The sequence below is a fragment of the Salmo salar genome, chromosome 10 (assembly GCF_965601325.2).
Source record: "Salmo salar chromosome 10, fSalSal1, whole genome shotgun sequence".
NCBI lineage: Eukaryota > Metazoa > Chordata > Actinopteri > Salmoniformes > Salmonidae > Salmo > Salmo salar.
This window is the reverse complement of record NC_138300.1, coordinates 81,335,468-81,357,606: the sequence shown is the minus strand read 5'-3', so window position 1 is coordinate 81,357,606 and position 22,139 is coordinate 81,335,468. Positions and strand designations below refer to the sequence as shown.

Genomic DNA, 22,139 nt, shown 5'->3' with positions numbered 1-22,139 from the left:
TGCATATTCTAGTTACTGGGTAGGATTAGTAACCAGATTAAATCGGGTACGTTTTTTTATCCAGCCGTGAAAATACTGCCCCCTAGCCCCAACAGGTTAACATCGGCGTTAAACTAGACATTGGCCGATACCGATGTTGGCATTTTTAGCTAATATCGGCCGATTCCTATATGTTCACCGATATATCGTGCATCCCTCCATTTTTTGCTTTGCTGTTTTTTTGCTTCTCTTTATTTGTATTCTGTGAGGGGGGAAAAGTATTTGATCCCCTGCTGATTTTGTACGTTTGCCCACTGACAAAGAAATGATCAGTCTATAGTTTTAATGGGTGGTTTATTTGAACAGTGAGAGACAGAATAACAACAACAAAATCCAGAAAAACGCATCTCAAGAATGTTATAAAATGATTTGCATTTTAATAAGGGAAATAAGTATTTGACCCCTCTGTAAAACATGACTTAGTACTTGGTGGCAAAACCCTTGTTGGCAATCACAGAGGTCAGACGTTTCTTGTAGTTGGCCACCAGGTTTGCACACATCTCAGGAGGGATTTTGTCCCACTCCTCTTTGCAGATCTTCTCCAAGTCATTAAGCTTTCGAGGCTGACGTTTGGCAACTCGAACGTTCAGCTCCCTCCTCAGATTTTCTATGGGATTAAGGTCTGGAGACTGGCTAGGCCACTCCAGGACCTTGGCCATGTGTTTTGGGTCATTGTCATGCTGGAATACCCATCCACGACCCATTTTCAATGCCCTGGCTGAGGGAAGGATGTTCTCACCCAAGATTTGACGGTACATGGCCCCGTCCATCGTCCCTTTGATGCGGTGAAGTTGTCCTGTCCCTTTAGCAGAGAAACACCCCCAAAGCATACTGTTTCCACCTCCATGTTTGACGGTGGGGCTGGTGTTCTTGGGGTCATAGGCAGCATTCCTCCTCCAAACATGGCGAGTTGAGTTGATGCCAAAGAGCTCCATTTTGGTCTCATCTGACCACAACACTTTCACCCAGTTGTCCTCTGAATCATTCAGATGTTCATTGGCAAACGTCAGACGGGCATGTATATATGCTTTCATGAGCAGGGGGACCTTGGGGACGCTGCAGGATTTCAGTCCCTCACGGCGTAGTGTATTACCAATTGTTTTCTTGGTGACTATGGTCCCAGCTGCCTTGAGATCATTGACAAGATCCTCCCGTGTAGTTCTGGGCTGATTCCTCACCATTCTCATGATCATTGCAACTCCACGAGGTGAGATCTTGTATGGAGCCCCAGGCCGAGGGAGATTGACAGTTCTTTTGTGTTTCTTCCATTTGCGAATAATCGCACCAACTGTTGTCACCTTCTCACCAAGCTGCTTGGCGATGGTCTTGTAGCCCATTCCAACCTTGTGTAGGTCTACAATCTTGTCCCTGACATCCTTGGAGAGCTCTTTGGTCTTGGCCATGGTGGAGAGTTTGGAATCTGATTGATTGCTTCTGTGGACAGGTGTCTTTTATACAGGTAACAAGCTGAGATTAGGAGCACTCCCTTTAAGAGTGTGCTCCTAATCTCTGCTCATTACCTGTATAAAAGACACCTGGGAGCCAGAAATCTATCTGATTGAGAGGGGGTCAAATACTTATTTCCCTCATTAAAATGCAAATCAATTTATAACATTTTTGACATGTGTTTTTCTGGATTTTTGTTGTTATTCTGTCTCTCACTGTTCAAATAAACCTACCATTAAAATTATAGACTGATCATTTCTTTGTCAGTGAGCAAACATACAAAATCAGCAGGGGATCAAATACTTTTTTCCCTCACTGTACATCTACACAAATCAAGATTGAAACAGTGAAAAGCCAGATACATAGACCTAGGGCTGGGTGCTATGTCCCAAATATTATATCACGGTATTTAAAAATAAATGACGGTATTTTTTGTTTTTGAATAATAAAAGTTCTACATTTGCTTTATTAGTAGTGAGTGATCCTAGGGTGGCAACACATACATTCTAAGTGATTTCAATTAGTCTTTCTCCATTCTGATTGTTTTATACTGTTCAATTCAACTTCAACCAAAACAAATTTCAGCACTTTTATCATTTCTGCTTTTCCTGCACTCAATTGCAGTGGTGGAAAAAGTACCCAATTGTCATACTTGAGTGAAAGTAAAGATACATTAACAGAAAATTACGCAAGTAAAAGTGTGTCACCCAGTAAAATACTATTTGAGTAAAAGTCTAAAAGTATTTGGTTTTAAATATACTTAAGTATCAAAAGTAAATGTAATTGATAAAATGTACATAAGTATCAAAAATAAAAGTAAATAATTTCAAATTCCTTATATTAATTAAGCAAACCAGATGGCACCATTTTCTTGTTTTTTAAATTTACGGATAGCCAGGGGCACACTAACACTCAGTCAAAATTGACAAACAAAGCATTTGTTTAGTGAGTCCTCCAGATCAGAGGCAGTAGATGACCAGTGATGTTCTCTTGACAAGTGTGTGAATTGGAGCATTTTCCTGTCTTGCTAAGCATTGAGGTGTCAGGGGAAAATGTTTGGAGTAAAAAGTACAGTATTTTCTTTAGGAATGTAGTGCAGTAAAAGTTGTCAAAAAATAAAGTACAGATACCAAAAAACGTCGTAGGTAGTACTTGAAAGTATTTTTATTTTAGTACTTTACACCAGTGCTCAATTGATCATTTCCACACTGCCACGTACGGCTGCACGATATGGGCAAATAATCTAGGATTTATTTTTAACCAAATGTTGCAATTCCGATTTGACTTGCGAATTAGAGGAAAACTGTTGGAATCATGGAAATAGAATGATTATTATAATTCTATAGTTAGAATATAATAGTGGGCACTTTGAATACAGTGTTTGAGATGACAACGAATTAAAATGCCAGGGATGAGTTATTGTGACAGGATAGGAACTAAAGTGTTGATAAGTGTTTCCTAGGGGACCCTATAAGCTTTGGCTACATTGCATGTTTTCTGTTAGCTACTTCATGTAGCTAACATATTCTTGCTTTGCTTATTCCTCTTTGATTTAGAAGATACTGTTGCACAAACAACATGCTGATTTAGGTCTCCACCATCACTGGAATATTCAGGCTGTATTAGCTAGCTACGTTTGCTCTTACTCAGTACATTTATTAGCTAGCTAGCTATTAGCATTAGTGGCTAACAATTAGTGTCTCAATGTTTAGAGCAACTTGCTAAGAAAAGACAAACTAGCTGTTTGCTGATGTAAGAAACACAAACTAAAAGTGTCATAGAACGCTAGTGGATTTATTTTAAGAAGCAAAATGAAAACTGCGTTGTTGTCATCAACATTGTAGCATGTGCTGCATTGACCATGCAGACGGAACGCAAGTGTCTCGTGGTCGAGGAACATCAAATGCGCTCCTTGAGTGACGGGGGGGCGTGGCTAAGTCTGTGTGGAATGTGGCACAGAGAGAAAGAGCGGAGAGAGATGACTCAAGTAGCGAAGTAAACTATAAAAATTGACATTACACATGGCATATCACATTTAAAAAACCAAACAGTCAAATAACGGTATAGAAGGTAAAGTAAAAACCAGGTCCCTGCATCAATACCGGTATATCATAAAATACGGTATACTGCCCAGCCCTACATAGACCACATAATCATCACATAATCACATAATTATCGTGAGGTCCCTGGCAATTCCCAGCGTTAATAAAATGCATGGTTATTGCATCATCTCTGGAAAGTGTGTTCGGGAAACCCCCCATCAGTGTTCATATTTGATGTGTTGTTAATGGATCTGGTGAAAAACAAACACGGCCAGGTCAACCTGACATGTGCAACTTAGGTGGAATGTAACATCTGTTGTTGGTAATCAGTCATGGAAGCCATGCTGGGTGGGAACACACTGAACGAAAGTCAGGCAGCAAACATGCAGCCTTCGAGAGCTTTACCACCTGGAGCTGGAACGAGGGAGTATAAGGAGGCTCAAGGACTATGGTGGAAATTACAAGATTATGTTATAATGCTGTTATTGCATCAGATGGTTGTTTTATGCAACATAATAAGGGGTTGTTAGAATTCTCATCTGTGTGTGTTCTACTGAGGATGGGCCTCTGAAAGATTTACGATGTCTTTGGGGATTCCGCATTCCAGAGCAAGAGTTAATGTATATGTTCTATACGGTACCAGGGAGAGATGGCTCTAGTATGGAGTTGGGGGGCCAGACACTGGTATTAACACAATGAGTTCTCATGTTTTTACAGCAGATACTGTCTGCTGTGAATTATAAGTATCTTTCATACAAATCTTAACCTTGTGACCCATTCCATACATCTGTTGTGTGTCGTGTAGACTGAAGGAGGATGGACTTTGCTATAAAATGCTGTGGCTCCAACCAGCTCGTAGAGTTCTCAGTGATCACCTCCAGGGGTGATTACCGACCAGCTCCATTACTGCAGTAATTAAATAATAAAGTTTGATTATTTTGAAGAAATCTTAAAGGTCCCCCCCTTTGATTACAAAAATTCCACCACAGGACATGTAGCCTACTGTATGTTTGGGCCAAGGCAAAGGAGAAACACACCAACACTGGTGAATATTTAGTCATGCCAAATTATATATAAAAATTTAAAAAATGTACAGTGCGTCTTTGGGTGACCTGAAAGGCGCTTATGTGCTGAACAGAGTTCTCAGTCTCAGTGTTTCCTCTACCACTGCATGAGTCCAGCTTTCTTTAAAATACATGGCCTCAAATTGGTTATGACAGTAATTTAGGGGTTGTTGGAAGCCCTATATGATGATTATGTGGTCTATGTAGGGCTGGGCAGTATACCGTATTTTATGATATACCGGTATTGATGCAGGGACCTGGTTTTTACTTTACCTTCTATACCGTTATTTGACTGTTTGGTTTTTTAAATGTGATATGCCATGTGTAATGTCAATTTTTATAGTTTACTTCGCTACTTGAGTCATCTCTCTCCGCTCTTTCTCTCTGTGCCACATTCCACACAGACTTAGCCACGCCCCCCCGTCACTCAAGGAGCGCATTTGATGTTCCTCGACCACGAGACACTTGCGTTCCGTCTGCATGGTCAATGCAGCACATGCTACAATGTTGATGACAACAACGCAGTTTTCATTTTGCTTCTTAAAATAAATCCACTAGCGTTCTATGACACTTTTAGTTTGTGTTTCTTACATCAGCAAACAGCTAGTTTGTCTTTTCTTAGCAAGTTGCTCTTAGATACAATATATATTGCGATTTTCTAGATTCTAAACTGAACAAAAAAAGAAACGTCCCTTTTTTTCAAGATAATTTGTAAAAATCAAAATGACTTCACAGATCTTCATTGTAAAGGGTTTAAACACTGTTTCCCATGATTGTTCAATGAACCATAAACAATTAATGAACATGCACCTGTGGAACGGTCGTTAAGACACCAACAGCTTACAGACGGTGGGCAATTAAGGTCACAGTTCTGAAAACCTAGTACACTAAAGAGGCCTTTCTACTGACTCTGAAAAACACCAAAAGAAAGATGCCCAGGGTCCCTGCTCATCTGTGTGAACGTGCCTTAGGCATGCTACAAGGAGGCATGATGACTGCAGATGTGGCCAGGGCAATACATTGCAATGTCCGTACTATGAGATGCCTAAGACAGAGCTACAGGGAGACAGGACGGACAGCTGATCGTCCTCACAGTGGCAGACCATGTGTAACAACACCTGCACAGGATCGGTACATCCGAACATCACACAACATCACACAGGTACAGGATGGCAACAACAACTGCCTGAGTTACACCAGGAACGCACAATCCCTCCATCGGCACTCAGACTGTCCGCAATAGGCTGAGAGAGGCTGGACTGAGGGCTTGTAGGCCTGTTGTACGGAAACCGGCAACAACGTCGCCAATGGGCACAAATCGCTGGACCAGACAGGACTGTCAAAAAGTGCTCTTCACTGATGAGTCACGGTTTTGTTTCACCAGGGGTGAGGGTCGGATTCACGTTTATCGTCGAAGGAATGAGCGTTACACCGAGGCCTGTACTCTGGAGCGGGATCGATTTGGAGGTGGAGTGTTGGTCATGGTCTTGGGCAGTGTGTCACAGCATCATCGGACTGAGCTCGTTGTCATTGCAGGCAGTCTCAACGCTGTGCGTTACAGAGAAGACATCCTCCTCCCTCATGTGGTACCCTTCCTGCAGGCTCATCTCGACATGACTCTCCAGCATGACAATGCCACCAGCCATACTGCTCGTTCTGTGTGTGATTTCCTGCAAGACAAGAATGTCAGTGTTCTGCCATGGCCAGCGACGAGCCCGTATCTCAATCCCATTGAGCACGTCTGGGACCTGTTGGATCGGAGGGTGAGGACTAGGCCCATTCCTCTCCCCCCCTCCCCCCCCCCCCCCCCCCAGAAATGTCCTGGAACTTGCAGGTGCCTTGGTGGAAGAGTGGGGTAACATCTCACAGCAAGAACTGGCAAATCTGGTGCAGTCCATGAGGAGGAGATGCATTGCCGTTCTTAATGCAGCTGGTGGCCACACCAGATACTGACTGTTACTTTTGATTTTACCCCCCCCCCTTTGTTCAGGGACACATTATTCCATTTCTGTTAGTCACATGTCTGTGGAACTTGTTCAGTTTATGTTTCAGTTGTTGAATCTTATGTTCATACAAATATTTACACATGTTAAGTTTGCTGAAAATAAACACACATGACGTTTCTTTTTTTGCTGAGTTTATATTTATTGCAATTTGATACTGCATTTTTATTGCGATTTGATGTTCCAAACATATTGGTCACTATATAACAGCTGCAGAGAGACAAGAGAGCGTGAGAAAACGTGTTTTGATAATAAAAGTGCTGAAAACATGTTGGCTTACTTAAAAAGAGAAGCTATAGTATGAAAAATATCATAGTTTTGGCGCTGACTAGCGCAAGCTAATGCTATAAAAAAACAAATATATAGTAAAATATCGAAATATCGTTCCAAAATAATATCACAATATGTAACTATCGATCCCCCCATCACTACTTCTTAATGTGTCCAAGAAACTGGCCCTGAATGTAGTCTCCATGTGCAAAATCAACCTTTTTAGTCTGCATTTTGACACAGATCCACCTTTTTCCTATTCATTCTGTCCAGATAGCAAAAGATGCCAAGGAGTGTGTGCAGGAGTGTGTGAGCGAGTTCATCAGCTTCATCACGTCGGAGGCCAGCGAGCGCTGCCACCAGGAGAAGAGGAAGACCATCAACGGCGAGGACATCCTGTTTGCCATGTCCACCCTGGGCTTCGACATGTACGTGGAGCCCCTGAAACTCTACCTTCAGAAGTTCAGAGAGGTGAGAGGGAGGAGAGAGCCTGGGTGTGGGTGCGTGCAATTTCTCGACCTAAGACATTTGCCTGTGGACTGGTGCGTACGAGTTCTCAGGAAATCTCTATGTGTGGCCTTGACTCAAACACAAAGGGCTTGATGTTGCTGTGTCCTTCCCTTACCTGGCCATTAAAGGGGAATGTAAACACTTTAGGAAGTATATATGTATGTATGTATGTATGTGTATTCAATCCACTAATTCTAAACATGTGCATTTAACATAAAAACATTACTTTTACATTTACATTTAAGTCATTTAGCAGACGCTCTTATCCAGAGCGACTTACAAATTGGTGCATTCACCTTATAATATCCAGTGGAACAACCACTTTACAATAGTGCATCTAAATCTTTTAAGGGGGGGGTTAGAAGGATTACTTTATCCTATCCCAGGTATTCCTTAAAGAGGTGGGGTTTCAGGTGTCTCCGGAAGGTGGTGATTGACTCTGCTGTCCTGGCGTCGTGAGGGAGCTTGTTCCACCATTGGGGTGCCAAACATCTCTATATTTAGTATTTTGATCATTGACAAGGTTTGTTTGAGCTATGATCAGCGCCATTTTAAATTGCCATAGAAACGACTGATGCCAGTACGTCACTGGCAGGAATCAGCAAATTGTCTGTGGTATTGAATTTTTGCGCAGAGAGTGAATCGAAGAAAGTGAGGTTAGGCGCAGACAATGAAGACGGCGACAACAAGTAGTAATTCAAACATGAACTGTATAGCGCTATGCTGTATGAATTGGCTCCAAAAAAATCCCAGTAAACTTCCATCGGCTGCCCAAGGACGCACAACTTTTGAAGAAGTGGCTCCATGTCCTGAAGAGGAAGGACGTGCCAGCTCGAGCTTGCAGGATCTGCAGACAGCACTTCGCGGAGGGAGACTTCGCGATGAAGGGCTAGACTAGCGTTTGACACTGGACAACTTTGTTGCAACTCCAGATGAAGGTAACAAGCTTATTGCGTCTGAAGTGTTTTATGTAACACCCCCCAGCAAATAACGTTAGCAAGCAACTCAACTGCAACTTCAACAGATTTATTTTTGTAATGTTTTGTTAGCTCTGCCTCATTTAGCTATGAAGTTGACATAGAAAATGTTGTCGTGGAAAATTGTCTTAAGAATATAATACTCTTACAAGAACTTATGAATTCAATATAGGCTTTAATACAAAGTAGCAAAGCCGAGGTGGTCCGCGGAACATCTCCCTTCCCTGAGCATTGGCTCTGCTTTTATGCACATACAGCATATGGGTACATCCCCTTAGCCCTTCCGCCACCATTGTCTTCCAACCCGAGTTTCTTGCTTGTTTACGCCTGATGACGCACACATCTGTTCCGGTTTGGATTACAATGGTGGCAGAACCCCCTAGCTCATACAACAAATAATACACTTATTGTATATGGTTCACATGTCAGTCAATTTGCCACCATTCTTCTCCTGTTTCCTCCTGACAATAGTATGTTAGAAGGCGGAAATGTTATTATGTTCTCAGATAATGCAATCTCTGTCATGACATCCTACTCAGAGATGGTATTTATGTTACATGCCCCCACCTTTCTATCCGGTCAATGTTCTCATTGCCCTTACTACTTCCTGCTATTCAATTATGTTTCTTCAGCATAGCAGCTGCCACTAGTTACATTACATTAACTCCCACAATGTTTGCTGAAAAATACATGTCCCGTATTGTGTGTGTGTGTTGACAAAGCATACAAGACAGGAAGCTTGTTAATGCCAACTGATATATTTGGGTTCAGTTGTCTTAACAAAACGTTTGTTTGTTTTCAGGATGACATCTTCATCCCTGAAATGTTTTCATCCAGGAGGAGACTGTGCAGGAGGCAGAGGTGGTACCTGCAAATCCGTGTTATTTCCAAGGCTATTGTTTATTTCAAGTATATGCAGTAATTCTATATAACTAGCTTAATAGATGCCTTAATTATTTTCTTCCAACAGGAAAGAACGGTTAGTACAGCATGCCAAACTGACCCCTAGGTGCCAGAGTTTTCCTGTGCTGCGGTGGAGAAGAGGTCCACCGGGACCATCACTAAAGAGCTCGGGGCCCAGCTAGATTGAGCTCACAACCATCAGTATATAATCGAGTCCTGCCCCTATACGCCACAGATGGAGCTGACGGAGAGTGAGATCAGTGAGGACCATAACTCGCTGTATGAACCTGAGAGCTCAGAATCACAATCATCTCAGTGCGAGCCAAGATATACTATCGATCACTTCTGGGAGCGGGATGGTGTTCCGAAAATGGAGAAGGAGCAGGCCATTCAACAGCGAATTCCAAGATACACCCATCCATAAAGGGAATCGGAGTGGAATTGTTTTTCCGCATATTTTTTTTACCCTTTTCAATGGATGTTGTCCCGGTTCTGCTGTTTCGACTCTCTCTCTCAACCTATGAATGCTCAGCTAGGAAAAGCCAACTGACATTTCCTGAGGTGTTAAACTGTTGCACCCTCTAACCACTGTGGTTATTATTTTGATGTTAAAAGGGCTTTTGTAAAATACATTTGATTGTTTGCTGTGCTGGATGCTGTGTATTCACTGTCTGAGTGATGGGACATTTTTATAGTATCTGTATTTAATCTGCCTTTTAACTTCTTAAAGTGGCAATCAGCAGTAGAAGTAATAACAAAGTGGCCCCCTGCTCCTCTTTTGGTAAAAAGCTGAGGGATGGGGCTGGAGAAATGTAACCACTCTCAAATTCATAGACAGAGCTATAGATGCAAGGACTGACCATCCATCATAACAAAATTGTTATCCTGTTTCTATGATCTGTTTCCACTACCATGTAGCCAGTTTGCTTTGGATAAAGGTGTCTGCTAAATGGCATATATTATTAAAGTCTATTTTTGACTGCCAACTAGTTGCCAGTGTAGGTACCATTCCTTTCCAATAGATGACAGCCAAAGCTAGTTGAAGTCACTACTCTAGCGACAGGGACACAGGGTTAGTGCGCATTGAAAGTAGTTTTATCTTCAAAGCAAGTTTATCTGGTTACACTTGAACCTGTTGTTATAGTGGACAAGCTAGCAAATACTACTTTTACATAAGACCAAGGCGTTGGGTATATGTCTTAGGCTAGGCTAGATTTACTAAATTACTTTTAATCAATGCCTTTGCTTCTGGCTATTCTCCCTTGTGCGGATAGGGTGAACTGGCAATAAGCTGCCAGCCTGTATGCTCTGCAAACAAAATCATAAGAAAAGTTAGTCTGATACCTAAACTAAATCACAATGTATTTATAATGAGCACGCCCCATTATTGGTTAGAATGAGATTTCAAGAATCACGATGTTGTCTGCGATTCCAACTACGGTCCTCTAATCTAAAGGTAAATGTGTTACCAACGCGCCAAACAGCGCTGACGATAAACATCGTTATAGAGTACTATAACGAATACTATATATATTGGACACCTACCCACTACTGATATTAACCTTAAACAATTGATTATCAAGCAAAATGTCACAAATGATTTAACTGACATATCGGCTGCTGACTGGTCGAGTAACCTCTTCTGCCAGGAAGTCCTTCGTAAGGATTAGTGACGCGTTCAATAACTACATCGCCATCCAGACAGACAGGAACCCAGCCACCATCCGCTGGGATTTTGTGCTGTATCGCCACCATCTCTCTACAACACACACACTCCTACTCTAGCCATTACCTGGCAGCATCCCCACTCACACCAGTTTGTGTTTGCCTACGCCAACCCTCTAGCTGAGGTGTTTCAGGCGGCATATCTGTGTTGTTACTGCTACGAGAATATACTTTTTGATCTGGGGCAACGATCGGCTCAAACATGAACGGCTTCAGTAGGACTATTGGCTCCCTAACTAGCAATTATTTAATTCTCTGTAATAAACTAATTCGCAGACTTGAGTGTACTCTGTAAATTCAGTTATTTTGGGGAGTTCCAAAATGCTCTCCTGCCAGTGACGCAACAATGCCAATATGGCGGTTTACAGTTAGTTAGCTGGCGTTTGTAAATCATAGTGTTTCCATTCCCCTTTAAATTATCACACGGGTGATGCTGTGGAAATACAGCTCAATGTATAATACTAACATATTCTTAATGTGTATCTATAGGCGATGAAAGGGGAGAAGGGAATCGGAGGCGTATCTGTAACAGAGGGACTCGGAGAAGAACTCACTGACGACAGCTTCGGTAAGTGGGGCCTCAATCCTCATAGAAAGTATCAACAGTCGTTATCTTCCTCCAGCACTCTGTTAAAAGCTCAAGGATTAGGCCTAGATGAAAGGATGAGAAGTGCTGTGTGTATAAATGTACTCTTTTGTTATTTATGTGACAGGGTCATCAGCTAGTTTATGGTCCAGTTGACTTTCATGGCCTTATTTACTGCAGTTCTTCCCCCTGGACCCAGGCATATTCCTCCCCTGAAGATCAACAGATAAGAGGTTGGCCTTTCATCCTGGTCTCCCTAGGAAAATAGATTATTAGGCAGTAACCTAGAGATTAGAGTGGCCCGGGGCCTAAACCAGAAACCTTTCGGCTGCTAGTTCAAGCTCAGGGCTGGGCTTGGTCTCCCTGGGTAAAGATATTTTAGTTAGTTGTTGATCATTGCTAGACAGCCATTTTCAAGTCTTGCCATATATTTTCAAGCAGATTTAAGTCAAACTGTAACTAGGCCACTCGGCAACATAAAATGTAATCTAGGCAAGCAACTCCAGTGTATATTTAGCCTTGTGTTTTAGGTTATTGTCCTGCTGAAAGGTGAATTTGTCTCCCAGTGTCTGTTGGAAAGCAGATTAAACCAGGTTTTCCTCTTGGATTTTGCCTGTGCGTAGCTCTATTACGTTTCTTTTTATGAAGAAATTAGAAAACATAGCATGATTCAGCCACCACCATGCTTGAAAATATGAAGTGGTACTCGGTGATGTTTTGTTGGATTTGCCCCAAATTGTATTCAGGACATGAAGTTAATTTCTTTGACAGATTATTTTGTTTTACTTTAGTGCTTTATTGCAAGCAGGATGTATATTTTGGAATATTTTTTATTCTGAACAGGTTTCCTTCTTTTCCCTCTGTCATTTAGGTTAGTATTGTGGAGTAACTACAATGTTGTTGATCCATCCTTAGTTTTCTTTTATAACAGTCATTAAACTGTTTTAAAGTCACCATTGGCCTCATGGTAAAATCCCTGCGGTTTCCTTCCTCTTCGGCAACTAAGTTAGGAAGGACGTCTGTGTTTTTGTAGTGACTGGGTGTATTGATACACCTTCCAAAGTTCAATGAATAACTTCACCATGCTCAAATTGATATGCAATGTCTGCTTTTTTATTTGTACCCATCTACTAATAGGTGCCCTTTGCGGGGCATTAGAAAACCTTCCTGGTCTTTGTGGTTGAATCTGTGTTTCGAAATTCACTGCTCGACTGAGGGACAGATAATTGCATGTGCGGGGTACAGAGATGAGGTAGTCCATGCAACTTATTATGAGACTGTCACGAGAATTTTCAATCCCAATGATGATAACTAACGATTATTTAATCTTTGACCAATCCCCGAGATTTGTAAGATCCTGGGTTTAATAATAATTAGGCAAAGACTCAGCTTCTGCAAAAGGTTGGTTCTTTATTCACGAGAACGTTCTGAAGTCCAAAATACAAAGACATGTCATTTTATAACTTCCACCCCCCTACCTACTTACACGCACACACAGACACACAAACAGTAGGTGGGATGTATCTTTCCCCACAGTCCTCATTCCTCGTTTATCACTACCAGGCTGGCAGTTCCATCCTCCCGAGATTAGAGGGACCTTGACAGGACTCCCTTTCCTGTCATAAGTTTTTTTTTGAGTTCCAACCAGGTCAGGTCATGAATAGTTTATATGTCCTCTGTATTTTCTTAGTCACACACACACATTTCTCTCCCTTACTAGGCTCGACCAAACCTTATTGGACTTAAGTTTATCACTCTAATTATTCATTATACATGTTACATAATCTAATAATTACTAATAGTTACGTTTGTCTAATTATTCACTATACATGTTACATAATCTAATAATTACTAATAGTTACGTTTGTCTAATTATTCATTATACATGTTACATAATCTAATAATTACTAATAGTTACGTTTGTCTAATTATTCATTATACATGTTACATAATCTAATAATTACGTTTCAGGGTGGAATTCTTTAGTCATTACCGTAAACATATAAATTCCCTTATCAATGCACATTATGACTAGATATTACACACTGATACGCCAACTGTCATATGGAATCATAAATGTTACACATAAGCAACATTATCAGAGACTTGTTAACTTCTCTGGGCAAGGTGGGACGTGACCGTCCCACACTATTCAACAGCCAGTGAAATAGCATGGCGCGAAATACAAAACAGCAAAAATATAATTTCAATTTCTCAAACATACGACTATTTTACACCATTTTAAAGATACACTTCTCCTTAATGTAACCACGTTGTCCGGTTTTCAATAAGGCTTTACAGCAAAAGCAAAACATTAGATTATGTTAGGAGAATACATAGACAAAAATAACCACAGCCATTTTCCAAGCAAGGAGATATATCACAAAAACCCAGAACACAGCTAAATGAAGCACTAAACTTTCACGATCTTCATCAGATGACACTCCTAGGATATCATGTTACACAATACATGTATGTTTTGTTCGATAAAGTTCATATTTATATCCAAAAACAGCATTTTACATTGGCGCGAAAATGTATTCCCACCAAAACGTCCGGTGAATGAGCACATCAATTTACAAAAATACTCATCATAAACGTTGACAAAATACACAATTATTTTAAGAATTTTAGAGACAGTACTCCTTTATGCAACCACTGTGTCCGATTTTAAAATAGCTTTTCGGCGAAAGCACATTTTTCAATATTCTTAGTACATAGCTCGCCATCAAAGCAAGCTATACAGACACCCGCCAAGTTCTGGGGTTACCTAAACTCAGAATTGGTATTATAAATATTCTCTTACCTTTGCTGATCTTTGTCAGAATGCACTCCCAGGACTGCTACTTCCACAAGAAATGTTTTTTTTTTTTTTTAAATAATCCATATTTATGTCCAAATACCTCCGTTTTGTTCGTGCGTTCAGTTCACTATCCAAAGGCATAACCTGCGAGCGCAATTCGAGACACAAAAAGTCTAAATGTTCCATTACCGTTCTTAGAAGCATGTCAAACGTTGTTTACGATCAATCTTTATGGTATTTTTAACGTAAAAATGCGATAATATTCCAACTGGACAATAGCGTATTCATTCAAGAAGAAAAAGAAGGAAAGGTGCGCTCGCGGGAATGCGCATCACCAATCCCTTTGTCCCCAGGCAGTCCACTCATTGACTGAGCTCCTATTTTCTGCCCGGTAACGGGACAACGATGAAAACATTTTCTGAAGGCTTTTGACAGCCAATGGAAGCCTTAGGAAGTGCAACGTAACCCCACAGACACTGTAGTTTCGATAGGGATTAGAAAGAAGAACTACAATTCTCAGATCTCCCACTTCCTGGTTGGATTTTTCTCAGGTTTTTGCCTGCCATATGAGTTCTGTTATACTCACAAACACCATTCAAACAGTTTTAGAAACTAAAAAAGTGTTTTCTATCCAAATCTGCTAATAATATGCATATTGTAGTTTCTGGGCCAGAGTAGTAGCCAGTTTAATTTGGGTACGTTTTTCATCCGGCCGTGAAAATACTGCCCCCTACACTTTAAGAAGTTCAGGAAATGTCAACTCCTGAATTTATTTAGGCTTGCCATAACAAAGGGGTTGAATACTTATTGACTCAAGACATTTCAGCTTTTCAATTTTATAATTTTGTAAACATTTCAAAAAACAGAATTCCACTTGGACATTATGCGGCATTGTGTGTAGGCCAGTGACGCGAAACTTGATTCTCCTTCATTCTATTATATGTTTAGTAAGTCCTCTAATTTATTGGGAGTCTGACAGAAGGCGGGCTCTAATGGCCGGACAGTGTGACATTAGGAATGACCCGTTTAATGTTCATATGAGATAAAACTGAGATTTCCTCATACGTGTTCAGTTTTTTTTTTCTGATCAGAGGACAATTTCTATCTTAAAAGGAAATAGGCTATTCATAATTCTAAACATGACTTGAGTAAGTTGCATACATTTTATGTTTATAGTAAAATACATATTATACTTTTAATAACATAGGAAAAATATCACAATGTATATTGGGTTCATACCAAAACATGAGTTTTTCAGTTTAACCTCTTAGGGCTAGGGGGCGGTATTTACACGGCCGGATAAAAAACGTACCCGATTTAATCTGGTTACTACTCCTACCCAGTAACTAGAGTATGCATATACTTATTAGATATGGATAGAAAACACCCTAAAGTTTCTAAAACGGTTTGAATGGTGTCTGTGAGTATAACAGAACTCATATGGCAGGCAAAAACCTGAGAGATTCCTTTACAGGAAGTGGCCTGTCTGACCATTTATTGGCTTTCTTTGACATCTCTTTCCAAAACAAAGGATCTCTGCGGTAACGTGACACTTCCCACGGCTCCCATAGGCTCTCAGAGCCCGGGAAAAAGCTGAATGTCGTCATTCCAGCCCCAGGTTGAAACACATTATCGCCTTTGTCAAGTGGCCGATCAGGGGACAGTGGGCTTAGGCGCGTGCACTGGTCGCCCCCGTCTTTCTTTTTTTTCCTCTGTTTACCGAAACGCAGATTCCCGGTCGGAATATTATCGCTTTTTTACGAGATAAATTGCATAAAAATTTATTTTAAACAGCGGTTGACATGCTTCGAAGTACGGTAATGGAATATTTAGAATTTTTTTGTCACGAAATGCGCCATGCTCGTAACCCTGATTTACCATTTCGGATAGTTTCTTGAACGCACGAACAAAACGCCGCTGTTTGGATATAACGATGGATTATTTGGGACCAAACCAACATTTGTTATTGAAGTAGAAGTCCTGGGAGTGCATTCTGACGAAGAACAGCAAAGGTAATAACATTTTTGTTATAGTAAATCTGATTTTGGTGAAGACTAAACTTGCTGGGTGTCTAAATAGCTAGCCCGTGATGGCTGGGCTATGTACTTAGAATATTGCAAAATGTGCTTTCACCAAAAAGCTATTTTAAAATCGGACATATCGAGTGCATAGAGGAGTTCTGTATCTATAATTCTTAAAATAATTGTTATGCTTTTTGTGAACGTTTATCGTGAGTAATTTAGTAAATTGTTAGTAAATTCCCCGGAAGTTTGCGGGGGGTATGCTAGTTCTGAACGTCACATGCTAATGTAAAAAGCTGGTTTTTGATATAAATATGAACTTGATTGAACAAAACATGCATGTATTGTATAACATAATGTCCTAGGGTTGTCATCTGATGAAGATCATCAAAGGTTAGTGCTACATTTAGCTGTGGTTTGGGTTTATGTGACATATGCTAGCTTGAAAAATGGGTGTCTGATTATTTCTGGCTGGGTACTCTGCTGACATAATCTAATGTTTTGCTTTCGTTGTAAAGCTTTTTTGAAATCGGACAGTGTGGTTAGATAAAGGAGAGTCTTGTCTTTAAAATGGTGTAAAATAGTCATATGTTTGAGAAATTGAAGTAATAGCATTTCTAAGGTATTTGAATATCGCGCCACGGGATTAGACTGGCTGTTGCGTAGGTGGGACGATTTGGTGCCACCTACCCTAGAGAGGTTAATACATTGATAAGAAACGTTTAATATGTTCTGGCGTTAGCACCCTTTTTTGCTCTTTATTCACAAAGATGTATTTTTGACTGCAGGGGGCACTCAGGGTCGGAAAGAAATGGGGGGGAAACAGATGAGCTTTGGTATTTGGTATTTTATTAGGATCCCCGTTAGCTGTTGCAAAAGCAGCAGCTACTCTTCCTGGGGTCCACATAAAACATTAAGCATAATACAGAATGACATAATACAGAACGTCATTAGACAAAAGAACTACATACATTTTTAAAAAGGCACACGTTGCCTACATATCAATGCATACACACAAACTATCTAGGTCAAATAGGGGAGAGGCGTTGTGCCACAAGGTGTTGCTTTATCTGGTTTTTGAAACCAGGTTTACTGTTTATTTGAACAATATGAGATGGAAGGAAGCTCCATGCAATAAGGGCTCTATATAATACTGTACGTTTTCTTGAATTTGTTCGGGATTTGGGGACTATGAAAAGACCCTTGGTGGCATGTCTGGTGGGATAAGTGTGTGTGTCAGAGCTGTGTGAAAGTTGACTATGCAAACAATTTGGGATTTTCAACACATGGTTTCTTATAAAAAGAAGAAGTGATGCAGTCAGTCTCTCCTCAACTCTTAGCTAAGAGAGACTGGCATGCAAAGTATTTATATCAGCCCTCTGATTACAATTAAGAGCAAAACGGGCCGCTCCGTTTTGGGCCAGCTACAGCTTAACTAGGCCGTTCCTTGCAGCACTGGAAAACACGGCTGGACAATAATCAAGATTAGACAAAACTAGAGCCCGCAGACCTTGCTTTTTGGAGTGTGGTGTCAAAAAAGCAGAGCATCTCTTTATTACTTCTAGACCTCTCCCCATCTTTGCAACCGTTGAATCTATGTTTTGACAATGACAGTTTACAATCTAAGGTAACGCAAAGTAATTTAGGCTCCTCAACTTGTTCAACCGCCACACCATTCATTACCAGATTCAGCCGAGGTTTAGCACTTAAGCAATGGTCCCTGATGTCCTTTATGGCCCGTCATATAATGAAGCACATTCCGGTGACTCTGGTAACCCACTCAAGGGCAAGAAGGGTGACCCTGGTTCCTGTTTTAATGTTTAATTGTAAATCACCACCGTTGTGCATATCCTCCTCGTGGGCCCTTGTCGCAACACATGAAAATCTTCTGAAGAACTGTTATCAAAAAAAGTACACACCATATAAAGCACTTAAATGTTGCTAAAAGTAATTAGTTAATTGAAAATCTTCTGAAACCGACGCTCTTTCTCTTTACTGCCCAAATACAGATATTAAGAACATGGACCAGCAAGCTATTTGATTCTCTATTTTAGGAAACAAATGTGTACAAATTATTTAAAGGTGCAATATGCAGAAATCGCTCCGCCTTTTCCTGGTTGCATGTGGCATTGTGTTGTTGGTTCCACTTTTCTGGGCTCCGTTATTTACTTGACAAATAAGGAACACTCAAAATGTGTACTTATAAATCATAACAATTTGAATCAAAATACAGCTGTAGACAGAAGTCAAAGATCAAACATCAGCCATACAACTGATGTCTCTCCTGAGTTCTTCCCCCAACAAAAGACAGGACCTTATGGTGTGATCTCCTATGTCAAACCCTGCATGTGCAGCTAAAAGAACAAGTTATTCTTAACACAAGGTTTCTGAGAACCTGTCTCAGCGGTATGCAATCTGCCCTTGTTTCAGAGAAAAACAGAAGCTGTCTCTGTGCCTCGTTATCACCCTCAGTCCCTTTTCTCACCTTCTCTCAAAGACGCGGGGCTTCGGGATTTGGCGGAGAGCTAGACACAGACAGAGGCCTCAATATTCAGCTATACAGTGAGCATAAGTATGATGGCATATAAGCAAATTAATAACAACATAATTAATGGTGGGGGTCTTTAGAAGACCCCCAAAATCAATTTTAACCCTACAGTGCTGTGTGACAAAACTGCACATTTTTAGAAAGGCTTATTATTGTCCCCAGCACAAGGTGCACCTGTATAATGATCACGTTGTTTAATCAGCTTCTTGATATGCCACACCTGTCAGGTGGATGGGTTATCTTGGCAAAGAAGAAATTATCACTTAACAGGGAAGTAATCAAATTTGTGCACCAAATTTGAGAGAAGTAAGCTTTTTGTGCATATGGACAATTTCTGGGATCTTTTATTTTTCAGCTCCTGAAGCATGGGACCAACACGTTGCATTTATATTTTTGTTCGGTAGACTTTATGGTGTAGTTGCTCTAACTGTCATGATGGCCTTATTTACTGCTGTTCTTCCCCCTGGGCCCCAGGCCTATTCCTCCCCTGAACATCAACAGATAAGTTATGGTCCTTTCATCCTGGTCTCCCTGGGGAAATAGATTCTTAGGACCCTGAGGAGCTAGGAACAAAATGTTTAAAATGTATTCTGTCCTTTATTCGTTTTGAACAATGGGTAACAATAAGTGACACAGACCATTGCTTCAGGGAAACCGTGAGTCTGAATAATGTTAACCCTTTACACTCGTTCCTGTATGCGGGTTGAAGATGGCAGATTTGGGGACTGATAAGGGCCTAAATTGGAACACATTGGCTGTACAGTAACCTGCTATAAATGACTTTATAGCTTAGCTAGCCATGTTGACAATATAACAAGCTTTCAAATTATGCCCACCTGGCCTAGATTGTGATTTATAATCAGACGTTTTTGGATTGTGTAAACAACAGTAATTGTGTGATGGCGGGGATTTAGGGTTATGTTCCAAACAAATAAACTACAAGTGCATTGACATGACTTAGGAACGAACTGTGCATCTGTTGGAGAGGTGTGTGGCCCCTTGGAGACACCAGTTAGTCCTCTCACTCAAACCCTTGCCATTTTTTGTCAAATGTTACACCTACCCCACATTTTCAAGGAATATTCTCATCATGTTACTGAATTTATCCAGAGTATTTTCTGATTTTGTTATCAACAAATGCGGCAAAGTACAGTAGCCACTGTGCTTCTACACCTGCATTGCTTGCCGTTTGGGGTTTTAGGCTGGGTTTCTGTACAGCACTTTGAGATATCAGCTGATGTAAGAAGGGCTATATAAATAAATTTGATTTGATTTAAATGTAAAATGCATATCAAATCAACAGTAATGTTTTGGATTCAGTTGTGTCAGGTTAACTGTTGTCCTCATCTTTGGTCTAATAATTTTCCCCTAATCTCCAAACTGTTCCCTTTCAGTTGCTACCATACTTTTGCATATGCTATTCATATTTCAATTGATCTGTTTCCTCTTGCAGCGAACCAGTTGCCTGCTGGAATAATAACTGCTGATGGACAACAACAGAATGTCATGGTTTACACCACCTCGTACCAACAGGTAAGGTTGGTCCTGAGTCTCCATGCACGCTGCTAGTACTCATTAAAGACCAAACACGTGAGAGTGATGAGTTGCACCATCAGTCGGGGCGCTGGTTGCAGTGGCACAGGCGTCCCGTCCCGCACCTCTCTGGGGACACACCCATGTGCACAGGGGCCATCTGACTCACCACCACCACAAAAGTACACACCCACACACAATTTGTGCACCCCGGAAAATGTTAAATCATGATTAATGAATATGTAATAGAAGAAACATCTGGGTAACCCATGGCTTGCAGCTAACCATAAAGAAGTGAGAAACAAATATCTCTACATGTAAGTTCTGCTCTCGTTCCTCCAGATTCCTGGAGTGCAGCAGATCCAGTTCTCTTGATGAGGTTCCGGAATTCCTCATTCTGAATCAGAACACGTCGTTTGGAATTGGGAGGAGATTACTGCAATACTGAACACTCAGGTCAAAAGATGGTGGTGGGAAGATTGGAACACCCATGGGCGAGCGAGTGAGAGGGGAGCGTATGCAGAACTTGCAGATTTGGGTTTGAATCAGAATCAGATTAATGTTTTGGTCATGATAAAGAACCAGACTCGACCTGATCTGGAGCCATTTTTTCGGGCTGTTTTTCGTTTGTTTGTTTATTGGAGATTGTTTTCATAATATTACATTTTTTTGGTTTTCCTCCATGTTGTGTATCACTTTTTGAGTTTTATCCGAGTTTGAGGGCGGGAATTAATTGGGGGTGGGGGGCGTGAACATGAGAAGCAAAGTTGAAATGTGTGTCGAGGGAATTGGTGACCTCTTTGAAGCAATAAAAACAAAAGTTGTTGAACGTTGACTTCTGCACTCTAAACTCCATTGTGAACAATTGTGAGTGGAATTACATTATTTAAGATTAGATTCATGTAACTCTTTTATAATTTCTGTAAAGTTATTTTATGTCAGTCCTTTTAATAAAAATGTTAGCGTGATGCAAGTCTCCATTTATTTATTTTTTTCGCACGTCTTTCTCCTAATCTCCACTCTGTCAAGATCCTATAAAACTACAGCACCACCTAAAGTACTAACCTAGTCGGGTGGGGCCTATGGTTTCCTGCTGCCCAGAGAATGAGAAGAGTATGGAGAGAGCGAGCAACGTGCAGGAGCGAGTGACAGACAGAGAGGAGCAGCTAATGGATTTACTAACTGAGGAAGTTATTTAGATCAGGGCCGAGCCTTAAATTTGGCAGAAGCAATCGGGCCGGTGGTAGGTTAGGGCCTGAACGTCTGTCATGGCTAGAGCTCGGACTTAAAATTCATGCCCGTGCAGGGCACTAGTGTACAGCTTCCTGTTAACGCGAGCTACACTGCTGCCTGAGTCTTACTCTCGATGCTGAACGTTGGTAAGAGAACGAACCAAAAGTGAACTTTGACTGACATTAACAGGTGTCTTGTCAGTCACCTATAGTTATCAGATCATTGCATATTTTGTCTGTTGCATGTTTGAGCTTCTGCTGATCGCTTTGGTAAGTTCATAAAAAAATACAACTTATCGCTTTGCAAACTTGAGCTTCCAAATTAAGCAACTTGATTGTGCAGTTATTGCAGTAGGGGGTTTCCATAGAATACAGCTCAACTTGATTATAAAAGGGAGGAGGAGAATGATAGAATTTTTTTTTTATTTGTTGTCTAT

At 40.8% G+C, this 22,139-nt stretch overlaps 1 protein-coding gene and 1 non-coding gene across 3 annotated transcripts in view; both read left to right on the top strand.

Annotated features, from left to right (window-relative positions):
- Positions 1 to 21,438, top strand: part of LOC106561000 (nuclear transcription factor Y subunit beta) — a 57,703-nt gene extending 36,265 nt beyond the window's left edge. For both annotated transcript variants that reach the window (XM_014124521.3, XM_014124522.3), the window contains exons 4-7: positions 7,138 to 7,335; positions 11,469 to 11,547; positions 20,391 to 20,470; positions 20,813 to 21,438. In XM_014124521.3, the coding sequence (XP_013979996.1) occupies positions 7,138 to 7,335; positions 11,469 to 11,547; positions 20,391 to 20,470; positions 20,813 to 20,845 (390 nt within the window). In that variant the 3' untranslated portion in view covers positions 20,846 to 21,438. The remainder of the gene's footprint in view (positions 1 to 7,137; positions 7,336 to 11,468; positions 11,548 to 20,390; positions 20,471 to 20,812) is intronic.
- On the top strand, positions 20,527 to 20,640 carry LOC123724998 (small nucleolar RNA SNORD67). The gene has a single exon (XR_006757474.1). It is a non-coding gene; the product is annotated as a small nucleolar RNA SNORD67 (small nucleolar RNA).
- Positions 21,439 to 22,139: the final 701 nt, after the last annotated feature.